General features: G+C 41.2%; 2 protein-coding genes across 2 annotated transcripts in view; both read left to right on the forward strand.

Annotated features, from left to right (window-relative positions):
• Positions 1 to 18237, forward strand: part of LOC114503704 (olfactory receptor 7A10-like) — a 78352-nt gene extending 60115 nt beyond the window's left edge. Inside the window, exon 2 of the mRNA XM_028521341.2 lies at positions 16952 to 18237. Coding sequence (XP_028377142.2) covers positions 16952 to 17903 — 952 coding nt within the window. The 3' untranslated portion in view covers positions 17904 to 18237. The remainder of the gene's footprint in view (positions 1 to 16951) is intronic.
• The window catches only part of LOC114503710 (olfactory receptor 7A17-like), a 158512-nt gene that overhangs the window by 21545 nt on the left and 115892 nt on the right, over positions 1 to 21075 (forward strand). The gene's annotated exons all lie outside the window — the stretch shown is intronic.

The following is a 21075-nucleotide window of genomic DNA, read 5'->3' on the forward strand; positions in this document are numbered from 1 at the left end:
TGCTGTTACTGGTCTGTTCAAGCTTTCTGCTTCTTTTTCATTGAGTTTTAGAAGATTATATTTTTCTAGAAATTTATCTATTTCACCTAGGTTTTAAAATTTCTTGGCATACAGTTCTTCATAGTAATCTCTTACAATTCTTTGTATTTCTGTGGTATCAGTTGTAATCTCTCCTCTTTCATTTATGATTGTGTTTATTTGAGTCTTCCCTTTTTCTTCTTGATGAGCCTGCTTAAAGGCTTGTCGATTTTGTTTATCTTTTGAAAGAACCAGCTCTTGGATTCATTGACCTTAGAATTGTGCTTTTAGTCTCTATGTCATTTAATTCTGCTGTGATCTTGGTTATTTCCTTCCTTCTGCTTGCTCTGGACTGTTCCTTGAGTTCTTGTAGACATAGGGTTAGGTTGTTTGCTTGAAATGTTTCTATCTTGTTTAGATAGCCCTGTATCACTATGAACTTCCTTCTCAGGACTGCCTTAGCTGTGTCCCATAAGTTTTGGGTTGTGACTTTATTTTCATTTGTTTCCAGAGACTTTTTGATTTCTTCCCTAATTTCATTCTTGACCCATTCATTGTTTAATAGCATGCTGTTTAATATCCATGATTTTGAGTATTTTGGGTTTTTTTTTCCCTTGGGCTTGGTTTCTAGCTTCAGTCCCTTGTGATTTGAGAAAATGCTTGGTATGATTTCAATTTTCTTGAAATTGTTGAGGCTTGTTTTGTGTCCTGCCATTTGGTCTATCTTTGAAAATGTTCTGTGTACATTGGAAAAGAATGTGTATTTAGCTTCTTTGTGATGGAGGGCTCTCTATATATCAGTTAAGTCCATTTCATCTAGGGCATTGTTCAATGCCTCAATATCTTTGTTGATATTTTGTTTGGAAGATCTGTCCATTTTTGACAGTGGGGTGTTAAAATCCCCCACTATAATTGTGTTGCTGTCAATATCTTTCTTGAAGTCCTCTAAGATTTTCCTTATGTATTTGGGTGCTCCTATGTTGGGTGCCTATATATTTACAATATTTATGTCTTCTTGGTGGATTCTTCCCTTGAGTATTATGAAGTGACCTTCTGGATCTCTCTTTATGGCCGTTTTTTGGAAGTCTATTTTGTCTGTTATGAATATTGCTACCCCAGTTATTTTTTTCCTGTCCGTTTGCTTGGAAAATTTGTTTCCAGCCCTTCACTTTCAGCCTGTGTATATCTTTTGTCCTGAGGTGGGTCTCTTGTAAGCAACATATGTGTGGGTCATGTTTTCTTATCCAATCAGCTATTCTATGTCTTTTGATTAGAGCATTTAATACTTTTACATTTAAGGTTATTACTGATAGGTACTTATTCATTGCCATTTTCATACCTGTGTTTCTCTCTCCCTCTCTCTTTTCCTTCTTTTCCTTAAAGCAGGCCCTTTAGCATCTCTTGCAGAGCTGGTTTGGTGGAGGTGTATTCTTGTAGACTTCTTTTATCTGGGAAGCTTCTTCTTTGGCCTTCTATCTTGATTGAGAGCCTTGCTGGGTAAAGTAGCCTCGGTTGAAGACCTCTGGTTCTCATTACTTGGAATATTTCTTGCCATTCTCTTCTGGCTTGGAGCATTCCCATTGAGAAGTCAGCTGCTAACCTTATCAGGGCTCCCTTGTATTTTACTTCTTATTTCTCCCTTGCTGCCTTTAAGATTCTCTCTTTGTCTTGAAATTTTGCCATTTTAATTATGATGTGTCTTGAAGTCGGCCTCTTGAGGATCCTCAAGATTGGGACTGTCTGTGTTTCCTGGACTTGTGTGACTTTTTGTCTTGTCAAATTAGGGAAGTTTTCCATCATTCCTTTTTCAAATATGTTTTTTATTCCTTGCTCTTCCTCTTCTCCTTCTGGTATCCATATTATACGGATATTATTACATTTCATATTGTCTTGCATTTCTCTTAATCCCTCTTCATTGTTTCTGAGACTCTTTTCTCTTGCTCGCTCTTTCTGCATGTTTTTTTTCTACTTTGTCCTCCAATTTGCTGATTCAATCTTCTGCTTCATCAATCCTGCTTTTGAGTCCTTCTATTGTGTTCTTCAGTTCAGAAATTGTATTCTTCATTTCCTCTTGACCCTTGTTGATAGTTTCTATTTCCTTTTTCATGTTGATATAGTTTGCAGTGAGTTCATTGTAGCTTCCCTGTAGTTTCTGGTTGCTCATTGTGAGCTCATTGAGCTTCCTGATAACCATTGCTTTGAACTCAATATTTGATAGTTGAGTTGCCTCTATTTCATTTAGGTTTCTTTCTGTGGCTTCCTCCTTTCCTTTCATTTGGGGATTGTTTCTTTGTCTTCTCATTGTTTGTGAGACTCCTCTTGTTAGCCTATGTTTCTTAAGTTGATCTGGTCTGGTCTCCTGGGTTTATGGTGTGAACTTCTGTCATAGAGTACCTGTGAGATTCAGTGATGCAGTCTCCTTCAGGTATCCTGGTGTTCACAGCTTCCCCCTAGTCTGTTTTTGTGATCAGTTGGAGGAGTAAGGCAAAATAGTTTAAGACAGCAAGAGAGTATTCTATGATATTTACAGTAGCAGCCAGTAGAGAAGAGATAGGAGATCCTTTGGCTACGTATAATGTTAATTGTGATCTTCCACCTCACTAGCCACATTTTAGAAAGGATGGAAAGAAGATAAGACTCTTATTGGGGAGGAAAGGATTGTGAGTTGGATCTAGAAAGCAGTGAGGTTGTGGGAGGTCAGATTCTGAGGTAGGGTGGGAGTAAAGAATAGTAAATAGGAGTAGTATTAAGAGAGTAGAGTTAACCACTACAATAATGGTGTTTGGGAAATCACAAAGTGGACCAAGATCTGGGAGGGGTGTTGTGTAGTATTTATAATTGTATGAAATAGGTCTTATTTACAGTAATATTAGAGCAACAATTATATGGCAGAGTCTATGAGATCTAGATGACAAGAATAGGGAGTATAGAACCTTGAGTAGTGTACTAATGGAACAGAAATGAAGGACAGTAAATTAGCAATACACTATGAATGAGATAACAGGGGAAACCTGTCAAACAATACAGTATAATCAGCCAAGCAAAGAAGACTATACAGAAAGAAAAGAATACCAAAATACTATTAAAATAAAAAATGTAAGAATAATGAGAAAAAGATAATACAAATTTGCAGTAACTTGCAGGTTCAGAAAAAAAAAACGGAAAAAATCAGAAGATGGAATGCAGGAGAAATAAATTTTGAAAGGAAGGAATAACACTAGGATGAAAGGAAGAGAAACATAAGGAATTGAGAGATATAAAAATAATAAGAATTAAAAAATAAAAAGTTACTTAAAAAGGATAAAATCAAACAATCAAACAACAACAACAACAACAACAAAAACAAAAACAAAAAGCCTCTTGTTGGTTTCTAACTGGCCAAACCAGTTTTTCTGTTCTTGCTGGCCTCAGCAGGCTGAGGGGCAATTGGAATGCTTTTCACTCTTCCCAGTCAGAATTCAGTCAGTCTCTCGCATACTGTCCCCAGGGCTAGCCTCGCACTCTCTCCAGAGCTGGTCTGATGCCTCTCCGCAGGGCCCTGGTTGTGGATCTGGGCACTCCAAAGCATGCTCTCTGCAGCTCACTGCCGTGGGCTCCTGGGCTTCAGGGTCCCACAGAGTGCCTGCATCTTTTCCAGGTTCACTGTGTGAGATTCAGGAATCCCAAGGGGGCGCACACTTCCTCAAGTTCACTGCCACAGGCTCCAGAATCCTGAGAATGCCTGTGCCCTTTCCTTGTTCAGGGCTGTGGGGCCTGGGTCTTCCACAAAATCATACTCTCACCAGGTTAGGGGTGGGGGCGCACGGCCAGGCTGCCCTTGGTTGCGTAGGCTGGGGCACTCACTCTTCCCAAGGCTATGTGTGGGTGCTCACAGCCCTTGTGTGATTGTCTCTCAGTCCTCACTCCCCTCTCTGTGCCTTCAAGCAACAAGGCCTCCCCCAGTGCTGCTCAATCCTTGTTTGGCTGGGGAGGGAGCAGTCAACTCTGCTCTCTCCTGGGTGCCCTGAGGCAGGCCCAGGAGCACCGGGCTTGGGGGCTACAACCTCCCTGGTCCCCACGCTGACCCCTGGGCCCTTATTATCCTGAAGCAGTCTCCTTACCGTCTGGTTTTTCAATTTCTGCTATAATTTTTGATGTCCTGTTTTCATAAATGTTGTGATATTGTTGGTCCCTTGCTCTGTTCCTCTGCAGATCAGCCAGTTTCTCTCCTGTGCATAGGGGGAAGGAGAATCCACTCCCTCCTACCATGCCACCATCTTCCCACTCCTAGGGCGAGTTCTTTCCCTAGAAAATTGCCACAGTTAGCTAGTGTCATTCATTTTCTGTTGATGCTGCTGGTTTCCACTTCAGAGAGTAATAAGTAAATTTTTTTAAAGAAATATTTTAATTGGGAATGCGGCCTCTTGCCTTTCTCCCTGAACACATGAGCTTCATAACCCATTCAAGACTTCTGGCCACAATGGAGGTGTATGAGGATACACTTTGCCTCCTCACACAACCAAAAGAAGGACAACAACAAATTTAAAAACAAAAAATAACCAGAACTGACAGAAAATTTACCTGTTTGAAAGTCCGACAACCAAGGAATTAAAGAAGAAACATTCATCCAGACCAGGAGGGGCAGAGATGGGCAGGGGTGGAGAGGACGTGTGGCAAGGCAGTGGCTGGAGGTCAGGATCAGTCTTGTATTTGTGGCAGATAAACCAGGAGGAACAGCTGTGTAGCAAGACATACTGTGCAACTCAGGTTGCCAACATGGGGAAATAAAGCCTCACAACCTCTGAGTGACAAAACCTGTGGGGATTGAGGTGGCAGAAGAAACTCCCAGGCTCACTGGAGAGTTTGTTGGAGAGACCCACAGGGTCCTAGAACATACACAAAACCACTCACCCAGGAATTAGCACCAGAGGGGCTTGGTTTGCTTGTGAGTAGCAGAGGAAGTGACTGAAAGCCAGCTAAGAGCTGAGCAAGCAGCATTGTTCCCTCTTGGACCCTCTGCTACATACAGTGCCACAACTCAGTGAGTAGGCTGCCCTGCCTGGGTAAATACTTAAGGCTCTGCCCATTACTACAGAACAGGTGCACCAAGACACAAAAATATGGCCCAAATGAAAGAACAGATTAAAGCATCACAAAAAATACAACTAAGCGATGAAAAGATAGCCAATGTATCAAATACACAGTTCAAAACACTGGTAATCAGGATGCTCACAGAAATGGTTGTGCATGGTTGAAAAATAGAGGAAAAAGTGAAGGCTATAAAAAGTGGAAAAAAGCTGGGGTACATTTTCTCACTCTCATAAAGTTTTTTCCCAGATTTGAATAAAAAATATTTGGAAATTCCATTTATTTCCTGGGGCCATATGGACTACCTAAGAATAATTTCTTCTCATCAGGTCTCAAGAATTTTCCTTCATGTTACTAAAGAATATTCATGAGATGTGTTAAACACATGGAATAAACTTCACCTGTTAACTAAATGTGTTCACATGATGTTTTCACAGGGAAATATGAAATACAGTTTCCACTTTGGTCTGTCCTTCTAGTTTATTTTACTTCCTTGACTACTCTTTACTGATAACGTGGGCTTTCACATTCTGCTGATTTTTCACTGGACTCCCACTTTTATTCTCTCATTCAATTCAGTGTCTGCACTACCTACCATTGTCCCTGGCAAATACTGATTACCAAATTCAAAGCTCCAGGCAGAGTCTGCATGGAAAGAAGTATTTGTTAAATAGATTGACCTATATGAGCTTTAGTCAAAATTGACCTTAGAGTTTGGAAAGCATTACTTATTTGAATACTCTGCAAAATATTTTTTTTTTCATGCTGTAAACTACTCCTGATGCATAGAAGATGGAGTCTATGTGCAAGAACCTGTTTTCATTGGGGTAAAGAATGGTTAGTGTATTTTAAAGTGTATCACCAAATTATTTTCATTTGCTCTTCAGAATTACAGTACTGTGATTACAAATATGATTCCTCTATGGATCTAAACAAAATATTTCCACTTTTCTAAATTTTGTCCTAATTACAAAACAGACAGTAAATGAACTATATCAACATCATTCATTCATATCTCCTCATGTGCTGGAACCTTCCATCTCCCTGACCAGAGGGTGATGTGCAGGAGGGTTTGAATTCAACCAAGCCCTGTGATTCAGCATCACCAGTTTTATGCTAAACAAGCAAATTCTTCTAACCTATCTTCTTTGCTTGGAAGGGAACTTAAATAGAGTCACTTGTTAATCCCGTTATCCAAAATAAACTTCAATAGGTTTCTGGTCAAGATGGTGGAGTAGGTAAATGCTGTACTCCCTTCCTCCCACAACCACATCAGAAGTACAACAAGCTACATAAAAATGGTCATTCAGAACCACCAAAAACCAAGCTAAATGGAAGTCCTACAACTACAAAATTAAAGAAGAAATGATAGCAAGAATGTTAGGAGAGACATAGAACCTGCTGGTCCCATGTGGCATGTATAAATCAGGAGAGTATTGGCTGAGGAAGGAGGGGTCCTAGCCCCACACCATGCCCCCATCCCAGGGGGCAGCCCCTCTATCTCATGTCACTCGAGGACTGACTCTATTAGACTGCCAAGACTGCTGGGAAGCGCTCCCACTCCAGTTATTTGCAGTGAGCACAGAGATTTGGGTACAGTTCTAGGAGTCAGAGCCTGGCTCAAGTCTCCCTGGCTAATCTCAAAGTGTCTGCAGGGCTGGGCTCCTCCTAGAGGCTCAGGGGAGAATCTCTTTTCTCCTTAATCCCAGTTTGTGTTCTGACCACCTGCATTCTTTTTCTCCAGGGCATCCCTCCTTCGTCAAAGCCAACACATCGTATTTTCTCATGATCTCCCTCTCTGCATCTAGGGGAGCACTGTGCTGACCTTGTCCCCCTGGATGCTGCTGCTCATCTTCTACCTTAATGTCAGCTGATTAGCAGCCTTGCTCTGTCTGCTACTCTAACCCTCCCCTTTCTATAAAAAATATTTTATTCCAAGGTAGGTATGCATCTTTTTTTTTAAAGATTTTATTTATTTATTTTTAGAGAGGGAAGGGAGGGAGATAGAGAGAGAGAGAGAGAGAAACATCCATGTGTGGTTGCTGGGGGTTATGGCCTGCAACCCAGGCATGTACCCTGGCTGGGAATCAAACCTGGGACACTTTGGTTCCCAGCCCATGCTCAAACCACTGAGCTACACCAGCCAGGAGGTAGGTATACATCTTATAGAGGTCCTTATTCTGCCTGCTAAAAATGGTTTTTCAGAAGTGTATTATTTTGTGCCAGTCAAGGATCCTGATATTAAGGATACACAGATTATATCATAGCCTCTGGAATGAGTGAACACACTCTTCCTTCACAACCCCATGCAGAGACAATGTTTGGATCACAGGAACTAAAACAATCTGCAACTAAGTCAAACACAGAACTACAGCCTTTCTTTCCAGAGAGTGGTCCACAGACCAGGACCTGCAGGATCAATACCACCTGGGTGTTTGTCAGACACAGCTTCTCTGACCCTGAAGCGTCTGCTGAAGCAGATTCCATATTTGAACTAGATTCCTGGGGACTTCATTGAAGTCCCTTGAAATGGGCCAGTCCCAGGCCCATTGAAACTGGAGAAGTGCTGGGCTAAACTAGTTTCTGTCACCTTTTACCACTGACATGTGGAGAAGGATAAGAATTGGGGGGGGGGGTGTATTTGTGTTTGTATGTGAATTAGTGGTATCCCTTCAGGACCTGCCAGATACCCCAGGGGAAAAATCATTTCTGTTTGAAATTTGCTGCCTAGAAGCAACTTAAATAATTAAAAGCAAGGCCCACCACATACTCTAGCATTACTTTTGAGCAAATCTCTAAACTCCTTCAGCTCCTCCCTAAAGCCCTGGTACTGGCCATTTCCTATGCTGGGCACACACTTGCCTACATAAGCTTGACCTCCCTCTCTTTCTCCCTTGAGTTCTGTGCTAAGATGTCACCTTGTTGGCAGGTCTTGCCTAAATACCCATGAAAAATAAAATGGCCTAATCATTTTTTCCTTTAGACCTGCTTTCATATTTCCTTCATAGGATCTGTCACCATCTGTAATGTTAAATTTATTTCTATTATTTGTTTTTATATTCTTTCCCTAATATTGATGTGTAGGGACTTATGTTCTTCTCTATACTCACAACCTAGAGAATGCTGAAAACAGTCAGCACTCAATTTGTATTCCAAAGTACATGATATATTTCTCATTAAAACTGAAGTATACCTAGCACCACAGGAAAAAAGCAGGTCAGGATAAATATTCCTTGCCGAGGTCCAGCCTGGTAGTAGTTTCAGGGTTCCTGAAGGATGCATGGCACAGGCAAAGAGACTGGAGCGAGACACCAGGTGGGGTGCTGGAGGACAGCCAGTCTTTTTGGGCCTAACTGACTCACTAAGAAAAATCAATCTTTATTTTTATAGGGGAGGTTATACAACATTCAATACATAGTGTGATTATTAAAACAGAAAAGGTTACCATAGAAATAACTTTGAAAAGTACAGAAGGTTTTGCAGATCAACCATGTTAAACAAAGGTTATTTTGACCAAGAGAGTGATTAATCAAATAGCCAACGAAGCTATATGGCACAAACTTTCAGGTGCCAGTTAGTAACTAGGTGTCTATTAAGATTCTAGGATTGGTCTAAGTTAAAAGGGTGCAAGGGGTGATTTATAGGTTATATAGAAATTAGCTATTGTCCGTTGAGGTTAGATTTGTCTAGATTAGGTAACTGGTTTTTTGCCTAGGTTTTTTGATGTATACGTCTTGGAGGCGGGCATGTTTTGTATTCATTTCCATGTATTGAGATTATTATAGTCAACTAGAACTGCTCGCTTCTTTACACTCCTGTCCAGGGTATGGGAGGGGTAGTGGCTGTAATAAATCTTTTTTTTTTTCTTTTTTTTTTTTAATTTCAATCATTGTTCAAGTACAGTTTTCTGCCCCCTACTCCCGTTTCAGCCCCTCCACCCAACCCTCCCCCCTTCCCCCCACCACCCCCCACCCTTAGTTTTTGTCCATGTGTCCTCCAAATTTGTTCCTGTAATCCCTACCCATTCCCCCCTGAAATTCCCTCTTCTCTCCCCTCTGGCCACTGTCAGACTATCCCCTATTTCAGTGTCTTTGGTTATATTTTGCTAGTTTTTTGTTTTGTTTTGTTTTGTTGTTTAGATTCCTGTTAAAGGTGATATCATGTGGTATTTGTCTTTCACTGCCTGGCTTGTTTCACTTAGCATAATGCTTTCCAGCTCCATCCATGCTGTTGCAAAGGGTATGAGCTCCTTCTTTCTTTCTGCTGTATAGAATTCCATTGTGTAAATGTACCATAGTTTTTTGATCCATTCATTTACTGATGGGCATCTAGGTTGCTTCCAGCACCTAGCTATTGTAAATTGTGCTGCTATGAACATCGGGGTGCAAAGGTTCTTTTGTATTGGTGTTTTAGTGTTCTTAGGATAGAGTCCCAGCAATGGAATTGCTGGGTCAAAAGGCAGATCCATTTTTAGTTTTCTGAGGAAGTTCCAAACTGCTTTCCATAATGGTTGTACCAGTCTGCAGTCCCACCAACAGTGCACTAGGGACCCCGTTTCTCCACATCCTCTCCAACACTTGTTATTTGTTGCTTTGTTTATGATGGCCATTCTGACTGGTGTGAAGTGGTATCTCATTGTGGTTTTAATTTGCATCTCTCTGATGGCTAGCGATATTGAACATCGCTTCATGTGTCTTTGGATTTTCTGTATGTCCTCCTTGGAGAATTGTCTGTTCAAGTCCTTTGCCCATTTTTTAATTGGGTTACTTGTCTTCTTAGAGTGGAGTCGCGTAAGTTCTTTATATATTTTGGAAATTAAACCCTTGTCTGAGGTATCATTAGCAAATATGTTTTCCCATACAGTTGGTTCTCTTTTTATTTTGATACTGTTTTCCTTAGCTGTGCAAAAGCTTTTAATTTTGATGAGATCCCATTTGTTTATTCTTTCCTTTATGTCCCTTGCTCTGGGAGACAAGTCAGTAAAAAAGTTTCTGCGTGAAATATCTGAGATTTTCCTACCTACGTTCTCTTCTAGGACTTTAATGGTGTCATGCTTTATATTTAAGTCTTTTATCCACCTTGAATCTATTTTTGTATAAGGTGTAAGTTGGTGCTCGAGTTTCATTTTTTTGCACGTAGCTGTCCAGTTCTCCCAACACCATTTGTTGAAGAGGCTATTTTTATTCCATTTTATGTTGCTGCTTCCTTTGTCAAATATTAATTGACCGTAGAGGCTTGGGTTTATTTCTGGGCTCTCTGTTCTGTTCCATTGGTCCATGTGCCTGTTTTTATGCCAGTACCAGGCTGTTTTGATTACAGTGGCCTTGTAGTATAGTTTAATGTCAGGTATTGTGATTCCTCCTACTTTACTCTTCTTTCTCAAAATTGCAGCAGCTATTCGGGGTCGTTTATGGTTCCATATAAATTGTTGAAGTGTTTGTTCTATGTCTGTGAAATATGCCATTGGTACTTTAATCAGTATTGCATTGAATGTGTAGATTGCTTTTGGTAGTATGGACATTTTAATGATATTAATTCTTCCAATCCATGAACACGGTATATGTTTCCATTTGTTTGTGTCCTCCTTGATTTCTCTCCTCAGTGTTATGTAGTTTTCTGAATACAGGTCTTTTACCTCTTTGGTTAGGTTTATTCCTAGGTATTTTATTTTTCTTTTTGCTATTTCAAAGGGGATTTTCTTCTTGATTTCTGCTCTGCTGTTGCATTGTTGGTGTACAGAAATGCCTTTCATTTCTGGATATTGACTTTGTATCCCGCTGTTTTGCCAAAATCATTTATTAGGTCAAGCAGTTTTTTGGTGGAGTCTATAGGATTTTCTATGTACACTATCATGTCATCAGCGAACAGTGACAGTTTTGTTTCCTCCTTTCTGATTTGGATTCCTTTTATCTCTTTTTCTTGTCTCATTGCTGTGGCTAGAACTTCCAGTACTATATTGAATAGAAGTGGTGAAAGTGGACATCCTTGTCTTGTTCCTATTCTTAGTGGAAAAGATTTTAATTTTTGCCCATTGAGTATAATGTTGGCTGTAGGTTTCTCATATATGGCCTTTATTATGTTGAGGAATGCTCCCTCTATTCCCACTTTACTGAGTGTTTTTATCATAAATGGGTGCTGTACCTTATCAAATGCTTTTTCTGCATCTATTGATATGATCATGTGGTTTTTGTCTTTGCTTTTGTTTATGTGATGTATTACAGTTACTGATTTGCGTATATTGTACCATCCTTGCATACCTGGAATGAATCCAACTTGGTCATGGTGTATGATCTTCTTAATGTACTGTTGGATGCGGTTTGCCAGTATCTTGTTGAGGATTTTAGCATCAATGTTCATCAGCGATATTGGCCTGTAGTTTTCTTTCTTTGTTGTGTCTTTATCTGGTTTTGGGATTAAGATGATGTTGGCCTCATAAAAAGAGTTTGGTAGTCTTCCATCTTTTTGGATTTTTTGAAATAGTCTGTGAAGGATAGGTGTTAGTTCTTCCTTAAATGCTTTGTAGAATTCTCCTGTGAAACCATCTGGTCCAGGGCTTTTGTGTGTTGGGAGTTTTTGGATTACTGCTTCGATTTCTTTTGCTGTTATTGGTTTGTTGAGGCTTTCTGCTTCCATTTATTGAGTTTTGGAAGGTTATATTTTTCTAGAAATTTGTCCATTTCATCTAGGTTTTCAAATTTCTTGGCATACAGCTCTTTGTAGTAATTTGTTACAATCCTTTGTATTTCTGTGGTATCTGTTGTAATCTCTCCTCTTTCATTTCTGATTGTGTTTATTTGGGGTTTCTCTCTTTTTTTCTTGATGAGTCTGCTTAAAGGCTTGTCAATTTTGTTTATCTTTTCAAAGAACCAACTCTTGGATTCATTGATCTTTAGAATTGTGCTTTTAGCCTCTATGTCATTTAATTCTGCTCTGATCTTGGTTATTTCCTTCCTTCTGCTTGCTCTGGGCTGTCTTTGTTGTTGTTCCTCGAGTTCTTGTGGACGTAGGGTTAGGTTGTTTGTTTGAAATGTTTCTAACTTTTTTAGGTGGGCCTATATCGCTATGATCTTCCCTCTCAGGACTGCCTTGGCTGTGTCCCATAAGTTTTGGGTTGTTGTGAGTTCGTTTTCATTTGTTTCCAAAAACCGTTTGATTTCTTCCCTAATATCATTCTTGACCCATTCATTGTTTAATAGCATGCTGTTTAATCTCCACGAATTTGAGTGTTTTGGGTTTTTTTCCTTGTGGTTGGTTTCTAGTTTCAGTCCCTTGTGATCTGAGAAATTGCTTGGTATGATTTCAATTTTTTTGAAATTGTTGAGGCTTGTTTTGTGTCCTATCATGTGGTCAATCTTTGAAAATGTTCCATGTACATTTGAAAAAAATGTGTATTTAGCTTCTTTGGGATGGAGGGTTCTGTAAATATCAGTAAAGCCCAGCTCGTCTAGGGTATTGTTCAATGCCACAATATCTTTGTTGATGTTTTGTTTGGAAGATCTGTCCATTTTTGATAGAGGGGTGTTAAAATCCCCCACAATAATTGTGTTGCTGTCCATATCTTTCTTGAAGTCCTCTAAGATTTTCTTTATGTATTTAGGTGCTCCTATGTTGGGTGCATATATATTTACTATGTTTATGTCTTCTTGGTGAATTCTTCCCTTGAGTATTATGAAATGACCTTCTGGGTCTCTCTTTATGGATCTTCTTTGGAAGTCTATTTTGTCAGATATGAGTATTGCTACCCCGGCTTTTTTCTCCTGTCCATTTGCTTGGAAAATTTGTTTCCAGCCCTTCACTTTCAACCTGTGCAGATCTTTTATCCTGAGGTGGGTCTCTTGTAGACAGCATATGTGTGGGTCATGTTTTCTTATCCAATCAGCTATTCTATGTCTTTTGATTGGAGCGTTTAGTCCATTTACATTTAAGGTTATTATTGATAGGTACTTATTCATTGCCTTTTATGTACGTGTGATCCTCTCTCACTCTCTCTTTTCCTTTCTTTCCTTAAAGCAGTCCCTTCAGCATCTCTTGCAGAGTTGGTTTAGTGGAGGTGTATTCTTTTAGACTTCTTTTGTCTGAGAAGCTTCTTATTTGGCCTTCTATCTTAATTGAGAGCCTTGCTGGGTAAAGTAGTCGTGGTTGCAGGCCTCTGGTTCTCATTACTTGGATTATTTCTTGCCATTCTCTTCTGGCTTGGAGTGTTTCCATTGAGAAGTCAGCTGTTAGCCTTATTGGGGCCCCCTTGTATGTTACTTCCTTCTTCTCCCTTGCTGCCTTTAAGATTCTCTCTTTGTCTTGAAATTTTGCCATTTTAATTATGATGTGTCTTGAGGTGGGCCTCCTTGGGTTCCTCTTGATTGGGACTCTCTGTGTTTCCTGTATTTGTGTGACTTTTTGTCTCATCAAATTAGGGAAGTTTTCCATCATCACTTGTTCAACTAGGTTTTCTATCCCTTGTTCTTCTTCTTCTCCTTCTGGTATCCCTATTATACAGATATTATTACGTTTCATATTGTCTTGCATTTCTCTTAATCTCTCTTCATTCTTTCTGAGCCTCTTTTCCCTTTCTTGCTCTTTCTGGGTGTTTTCTTCTATTTTGTCCTCTAGCTCGCTGATCCGATCTTCTGCTTCATCGATCCTGCTTTCATTCCTTCTACTGTGTTCTTCATTTCAGAGATTGTATTCTTCATTTCCTCTTGGCCCTTGTTGAGAGTTTCTATTTCCTTTTTTATGCTGATGTAGTTTTCATTGAGTTCATTGTAGCTTCCCTGTAGCTTCTCGTAGCTCATTGTGAGCTCATTGAGCTTCCTGACAATCACTGCTTTGAATTCAATATCTGATAGTTGAATTGCCTCTGTTTCATTTAGCATTCTTTTTGAGGCTTCCTCCTTTCCTTTCATTTGGGGAGTATTTCTTTGTCTTCCCATTGTTTGTGAGACTCTTCTTGTTCACCTCAGCTTCTTATATTGATCTGTTCTGGCTCCCTCGGTTTATGATGTGAACTTCTTTAGTAGAGTAGCAGTGAGTTTCAGTGGTACTGTTTCCTTGACCCCCCAAGCTCGCTGGTCTTGGGCTGTTGTTTAAGTTGGCTTTGTGTTTGCCTTTGGGTTCTGATTGTTGTTGAGTCTTTCTTTGATGGTTCCTTCCCTCCAGCTGGTTAAATGTGGGTCACTCTGACCACCACCTTCTATATTTTGTTGTGCTGGTGAGGGCAGGTTGTGTTGAGGCTGGTTCTTCTGTGTGTACAAGGTTTAAAGAAATCTTGTTCAGTTGTTTGTATTGGGTACTGTCTCTACTGTTTAGTTGTATTTCCAGATAAGCCCTGGATTGAGGTTTGTGTGGTTACTACTCCCTCCTTCACCTTCTTCTGCTGTTATCTGTTAGTGGTTCCTTAGTTGTTGGGTTTCCTCTTCCAGTGGGTATCCTGGTGTTCACCTCCTCCACCTATTCTTTTTTGTCATCAGATGGAGGGGAGGGAAAAATGGTTTAAGACAGCTACCGAGAATTCTATGCTATTTACAGTAGTAGCAAGTAGGGAAGATATAGGAGATCCTTTCACTATGTATAGTGTTAACCGTGATCTTCCACCCAGCTAGCTGATTTTTAGAAAGGATGGAAAGAAGATAAGACTCTTGTTGGGGGAGGAAGGATTGTGCGTTGGGTCTATAAAGCAGAGAGGTTGTGGGCGGTCAGATTCTGGGGTAAGGTGAGAGTAAAGAGTAGTAAATAGGTGTAGTGTGTGAGAGAATAGAGTTAACCACTACAGTAATAGAGTTCAGGAAACTTTGAAATGGGCTACGATCTGGGGGGGGGGGGGTGTTGTGAAGTAATTACACTTGCATGGAACAGCAGTTATTTACAATAATATTATGGCAACATTCATATGGCAGAGTCTATGAAATCTAGGTAATAAGGATATGAAGTACCAAACATTGAGTAGTATGCTTATAGGACACAGGTGAGTTAATGGACAGTAGATTAGTAATACGGTATAGAAAGAGATATCAGGGGAAAGCTGTGAGGTCATACAATAAAACCAGCCTAGCAAAGCAGGCTATACAAATATAAGAGGGATATAAAAATATTGTTAAAAAAAAAAAAAGGATGTAGGAACACTGGAAAAATAATAATAATACAAATTTGCAATAACTTGCAGGTTCTTTGTAATAGCAGAGTGACATTTATCTCACTGTCCCAGCTGTTGTGATGCCCCTTCTTTGGGTTCAACTTTGGTCTTTTCACCGTTCCAGGCTTTTATCTCACTTGTAGGTATTTAGGAAAAAATTTAAAAAAGAAAAAAAATAGAAAAGGCAGACGAAGGCAGGAAGAAGAGATAAAATTGGAGGACAGGAAGGAGGAAGGAATAAAACAAGAAATCAGGTAAGAGAGGAAAAAGAAATCAAAAGAGAATAAAAACAATAAAACTTAAAAAATTAAAAATTGTTAAAAAAATAGAATCAAATTAAAAGTCTCTTGATTTCAAAGTGGCCAAACCGGTTTTTCTGCTCTTGCTGGCTGAGGCAGTCTGAAGGTTGACTTGTTTGGCTTTTCTTCCTAGGCCCGTGGGGTTCGCCCTGGCTCCGAGGCCCGGCCGCCGCCCGGCGCGACCAGCGCGACCCTCGCTCCCTGCACTCCGGTGAGCGGGCGCAGCCCGTCTGCGCCTGCACGGCCGTCTGCCGCACGCCGGTGCCCCCGTGGGCGGGCGGGCGCGGCCTGTCCGCAGCCTGCGCGCTCACAGCTGGGGAGCAAACAGGCCAGAGCCACTGATCCCTTCAGGAGAATTCCCCAAACAGTGTCTGTGTCCATCCACTCCTTCCTCTTGGGAAATTCCTCCTGATCAAGCCCGCCGCTCTCCAATGGCCCGGTTTCTCTCACCGCCAAAGCTCCAGCCAGAACGGTGACCCTGGGAGTCCGGGTCCGCAGGGCGACTTGGCTCTGGCGTTCACCGCCTCCAAAGCTGCTCGCCACCCGGTGTGCCCGCCAGCACCTGGACTCCTCCCAGAGCCGCCCAGACCTTGCTCGGCTGGGGAGGGAGCAGTTGACCTGGCTCTCTCCCACTAACCCTAGGGCAAACCCAGCCGCGGCCCCCGGGCCTGGGGCTGCAGCCCCGGTACCACACGCCTGTCCCGGGAGCCTACCTTGATGCAGCGATCTGTTCTTTGTTCTTTCGGTTCTGCCTCAATCCTTGGTCCTCCGTTCTCAAAAATGCTGAAATATGTTGGTTGCTTGCCTTTCCACTCCAAAGATCGGTCAGGACTCTCTCCCCTGAGCAGAGGAAAGCCAAATCTGCTCCTTCCTACTCCGACGCCATCTTAGATCCCCTGTAATAAATCTTAAGCTTCTAAGTGGTGACTCCTTAAGGAACATTCCTAGCAACAGCTTCCTTCAGCGTTCTGGCAGTTGGTCTGCCCATAGTTTAATTTTGTCCTTAACTTCCCAGGTGGGGGAAGTAGGCAGCATTAGGATTACTAAGGGTTTCTATTCTGTGACCAGCAAGTCATTTCATGCAGAATCAGAGGCATCGTGCACATTTTTTGTTATAACGCACAGGTATCTAAAAATCCCACCACCTATTGCTAGCAGGGACAGGCATACAGGAAGAGATAGACAGGGGATCTGGCCACAGTCGCCTCTACTGTGCAGATGCATCTTATCTGTCCCGACTGTGTCAAGGGTCGGCTATTGGTCGGCTCCGACAATTCCTGCTTTAAGATGACACAGAAAACTCCTAGAGGGGAACAGATCTGTCCCAAAATACTGAAATTAATTTCTTCACTGCAAAATATAAACAGTAGCAATAGAGCTGTGTAAGTAATTCTGGCTTATATGAAAATTACTCCTGTTTTTTTTTTCTCCTTCTTGAAAGTCAGCTCCACCTCATGGATTCAGGGAACCTTACAAGAGTGTCAGAATTTCTCCTCCTGGGACTATCAGAGGACCCAGAACTGCAGCTCATCCTTTTCAGGCTTTTCCTCTGCATGTACCTGATCACTGTGTTGGGAAACCTGCTCATCATCCTGGCTGTCAGCTCAGACTCCCACCTCCACATACCCATGTACTTCTTCCTCACTATCCTGTCCTTGGTAGACATCTGTTTCACCTCCACCACCATCCCGAAGATGCTGGTGAACATCCAAACACAGAGCAAAGTCATCACCTATGCAGGCTGCATAACCCAGATGTATTTTTTCCTACTCTTTGCCACACTGGACAACTTCCTCCTGACTGTGATGGCCTATGACTGCTTTGTGGCCATCTGTCACCCCCTGCATTACACAGTCATTATGAACCCCCGGCTCTGTGGACTTCTGGTTCTGGTGTCCTTTATCATGAGTACCCTAAATTGCTTGCTACAGTGCTTGATGATGTTGCGGCTGTCCTTCTGCCCACACTCGGGAATCCCCCACTTTTTCTGTGAACTTAATCAGATGATCCAGCTTGCCTGTTCTGACACCTTTCTTAATAACGTTGTGATTTATTTTGTAACTGTGCTACTAGGTGGTGGTCCCCTGGCTGGGATCCTTTACTCTTACTCTAAGATTGTTTCCTCCATTCGTGCAATCCCATCAGCTCAGGGGAAGTATAAAGCATTTTCCACCTGTGCATCTCACCTCTCAGTTGTCTCCTTATTTTATGGTACACTCCTAGGAGTGTATTTCAGCTCTGTGGGTACCCACAGCTCACAGTCCAGTGCAACAGCCTCAGTGATGTACACTGTGGTCACACCCATGCTGAACCCCTTCATCTACAGCCTCAGGAACAGAGACATAAAGGGGGCTCTGAAAAGATTCTTTGGATGGTGGGTAAACAACAGATAGTCAATCTGGGGTAAACAAAGTGACCTTGATTTCTAGGCCCCAAAACTCAAAACTAGAAATTATGGAATTTTAACCACATTGTGGTTTTTGAACTAGCTCCTTTTATTTCTGTCCTGGAATTTCCATTTCTGTGAGTCCAATTTCTCTGTGCAAGTTAAATCACCATTTTATTAAGCTTTCTGCTACATCTATTATCTAGACAGTGCTTCTCTTTCTCATTTTCCTAGCTTCACATTTTTCCCAACATTGATCAGAAATATTTGTAAATTTCCAGTTTATTCCATGGCAGCATTGATTTCTTAAGAATTATTTCTTCCCAAATGACACATCACTGTAGTAATATGTTATTTCATAGATACTTATGTGTGAAATATATTGCCATAAATTGTAAAAAATATATTGTCATATAGAAAAATTATTTACTTGGTTACTGACACTATTTATATACTTTCATTCTAGGAAAATCTGAAACCTCAGTTTTCACCATGTACTCCTCATTCTTTGTACATCGGTACCTTAGCGACTCTTCCTGAGAATGTAGACTTAATCATTGTTGCCTGCAAGTCTCAGCCTGTTGACAGTGATGCTATAGGATAGGAAGGCCTGGGCACTGGCTTTGGGCCCTTCTACTATTTGCTCAGACCACACTCAGTGTTGTGGCTGGACAACCTCTTGTGGTTCTTATTATAATAGCAACAACCATCACGAACTATGAAAATGTAAGGAAATTATTCTCAGGTCCTGGAGGGTACACAGCAACCTGAGGGCCAAAGAAGTTTTTGAAATGGGGTTGGAGAAGAGGAGGGAGAGAGAGAAAAAGAGAGACAGAGACAGAGAGAGGGAGAGAGAGAGAACAGATTGAGTTGGGTGGGGAGGCTTGAGTGCTTCTCTAGCAGCCTTGTCACACAGCTGGCAGCAGGATTATTTGAGATGGATGTCTTTGATACAGATGCCTCATACATTAAAAGTGTAATGTCAGGCATTTACACTAGTCTCATAGTACTGGGTTTTATAACCAATCTCCCAGTTTTATTGACTTATTAAGCTCAGTGTTCAGAGAATCTACCATAGTACCTACAAAAAGTGATTTTCAAGTATATGTCTCCCAATGGGTTCTATGTGGATATGAGGCAAGATAAAAAGACTTAGGAAAAATCCATTAGGGAATGAAGACTTTAGAATAGTCATGCTCTCACCAGACCACACCCGCATTCAGTCATGATAAAAAAGAAAACAGTTTATGGCAGGAAAACCTCTCTGGTGGGTGTGGAAGTCTACAACAAGGACTGGCTACTCCAGATGATTCCAAATTGGAGGGAAAATGTACTGGAGACCCACTCCAAAGCTCATTATACCATCATTATAATGAAAAATTAACACCACAAGTAGAGGGGGGAGGGGAACGAAGGTCATGACACTTCCAGAAGGACCATGTTTGAACAAAGGCCCTTCCCAACCAGAAGATGGAATCAGAATTTGGTGCCCTAAGACTTGGAGAAACCCCTTCCTCCACCTTGGACACAAATAAAATCTCAAGAACTAACTGGTGTGCAAACTCCATCTCCAGGTAGCCCTCTTCCACTAGGATGCATACTTTTCTTTCCCAGGGGTGCCCAGGCCTCTTTCAATAAAACCTGCTTTATTGTCACCCTAGAGTATCCTTGAAATCTTTCCTGGGCAAGTCATGGACCCGGAGGTCGCCCGATATACAGAAGTTTACAGAAAGAGCTCAGGCAGGGCCAGCCCTTGGTGCAGAGGTGGTCTGGTAACAGATACATAGGTGAGAGGAGCAGAGTAAAAGGGACAACGAGGTATATGTGACATTCTGAGCTAAAGATGAGGTAAGGCACCTGGAACATCAGAGGAGAGAGGTCATTAGCAGGACAGTAAGGTAAGCAGATGTTCAGTAATTAGAGTTTGTCCTGTCCTATTCATTGATCATAAAGAGTTAACTCTGCTAATAACTTTTATTATGGGCAAGGCCTCAAATTTAAAATTTGTTTATACTGTAGTGGTGTTTATTTTTTAATGTTTTGTTGTTTATGCTTTTATAGTTATCCCAATTTTTCCCTTTCACCTCCCTCCACCTAACCCACCTCCAATTTACACAGTCAGTCCCCACATCGACATTGTCCATGTCCACAAGTCCTTCATATTTATTCTTTGACTAATCCCTTGACATTCTTTCAACCAGTCCTCACCTCCCCTGTCCCTCTTACTGCTGTCAGTCTATTCCATGATCCTATACCTCTGGTTCTATTCTGCTCATTAGTGTATTTTGTACATGACATTCTTCTTATAAATTAGATCATATGATATTTGTCTTTCACTGATTGCCTTATTTTGCTTGACATAATAGTCTCTAGTTCCATCCCTGCTCTCACAAAATAGTAATCCCTTCTCTCTCTCTCTCTCTCCCCCCCCCTCTCTCTCTCACTCTCTTTTTTGCTGCCCAATATTCCATTGTGTAAATGTACCACAGTTTTTTAATCCATTCATCTACTGATGGGCACTTAGGCTGTTTCCAGCACTTGGCTATTACAAATAGAGCTGCTATAAACTTAGGGGTGCATAAATGTTCTGAATTGGTGTCTTGGGATTCTTAGGATATATCCCAGCAATGTAATCACTGGATCAAAAAGCAGTTCCATTTTTAGTTTTTTGAGGAAATTCCATACTGTTTTCTACAGTGGTGACACCAGTCTGCATTCCCACCAACATTTTACTAGGGCTCCCTTTTCTCCACAACCTCACCAGCACTTGTTTGTTGATTTGGTTGTGATAATCATTCTGAGTGGTGTGAAGTGGTATTTCATTGTGACTTTAATTTGCATCTCTCTGATGGCTAATGGTGCTGAGCATCCTTTCAAATGTCTCTGGGCCCTTTGTATGCTCTGTATGTACTCCTTGGAGAAGTGTCTGTTCAGGTCCTTTGCCCATGTTTTAGTTGGGTTGTTTCTCTTCCTGGAGTGGAGTCGCGTGAGTTCTTTATATACTTTGGGGATCAAACCCATGTTTGAGATATCATTGGCAAATATATTTACCCATACAGTTGGTTCACTTTTCATTTTGTGGATGTTTTCTTTAGCCATGCAGAAGCTTTTGAATTTGATGAGGTCCCATTTGTTTATTCTTTCCTTTATGTCCCTTGCTCTAGGAGACATATTAATGA

This window comes from Phyllostomus discolor, chromosome 8 (assembly GCF_004126475.2).
Source record: "Phyllostomus discolor isolate MPI-MPIP mPhyDis1 chromosome 8, mPhyDis1.pri.v3, whole genome shotgun sequence".
NCBI classification, from domain to species: Eukaryota; Metazoa; Chordata; class Mammalia; order Chiroptera; family Phyllostomidae; genus Phyllostomus; species Phyllostomus discolor.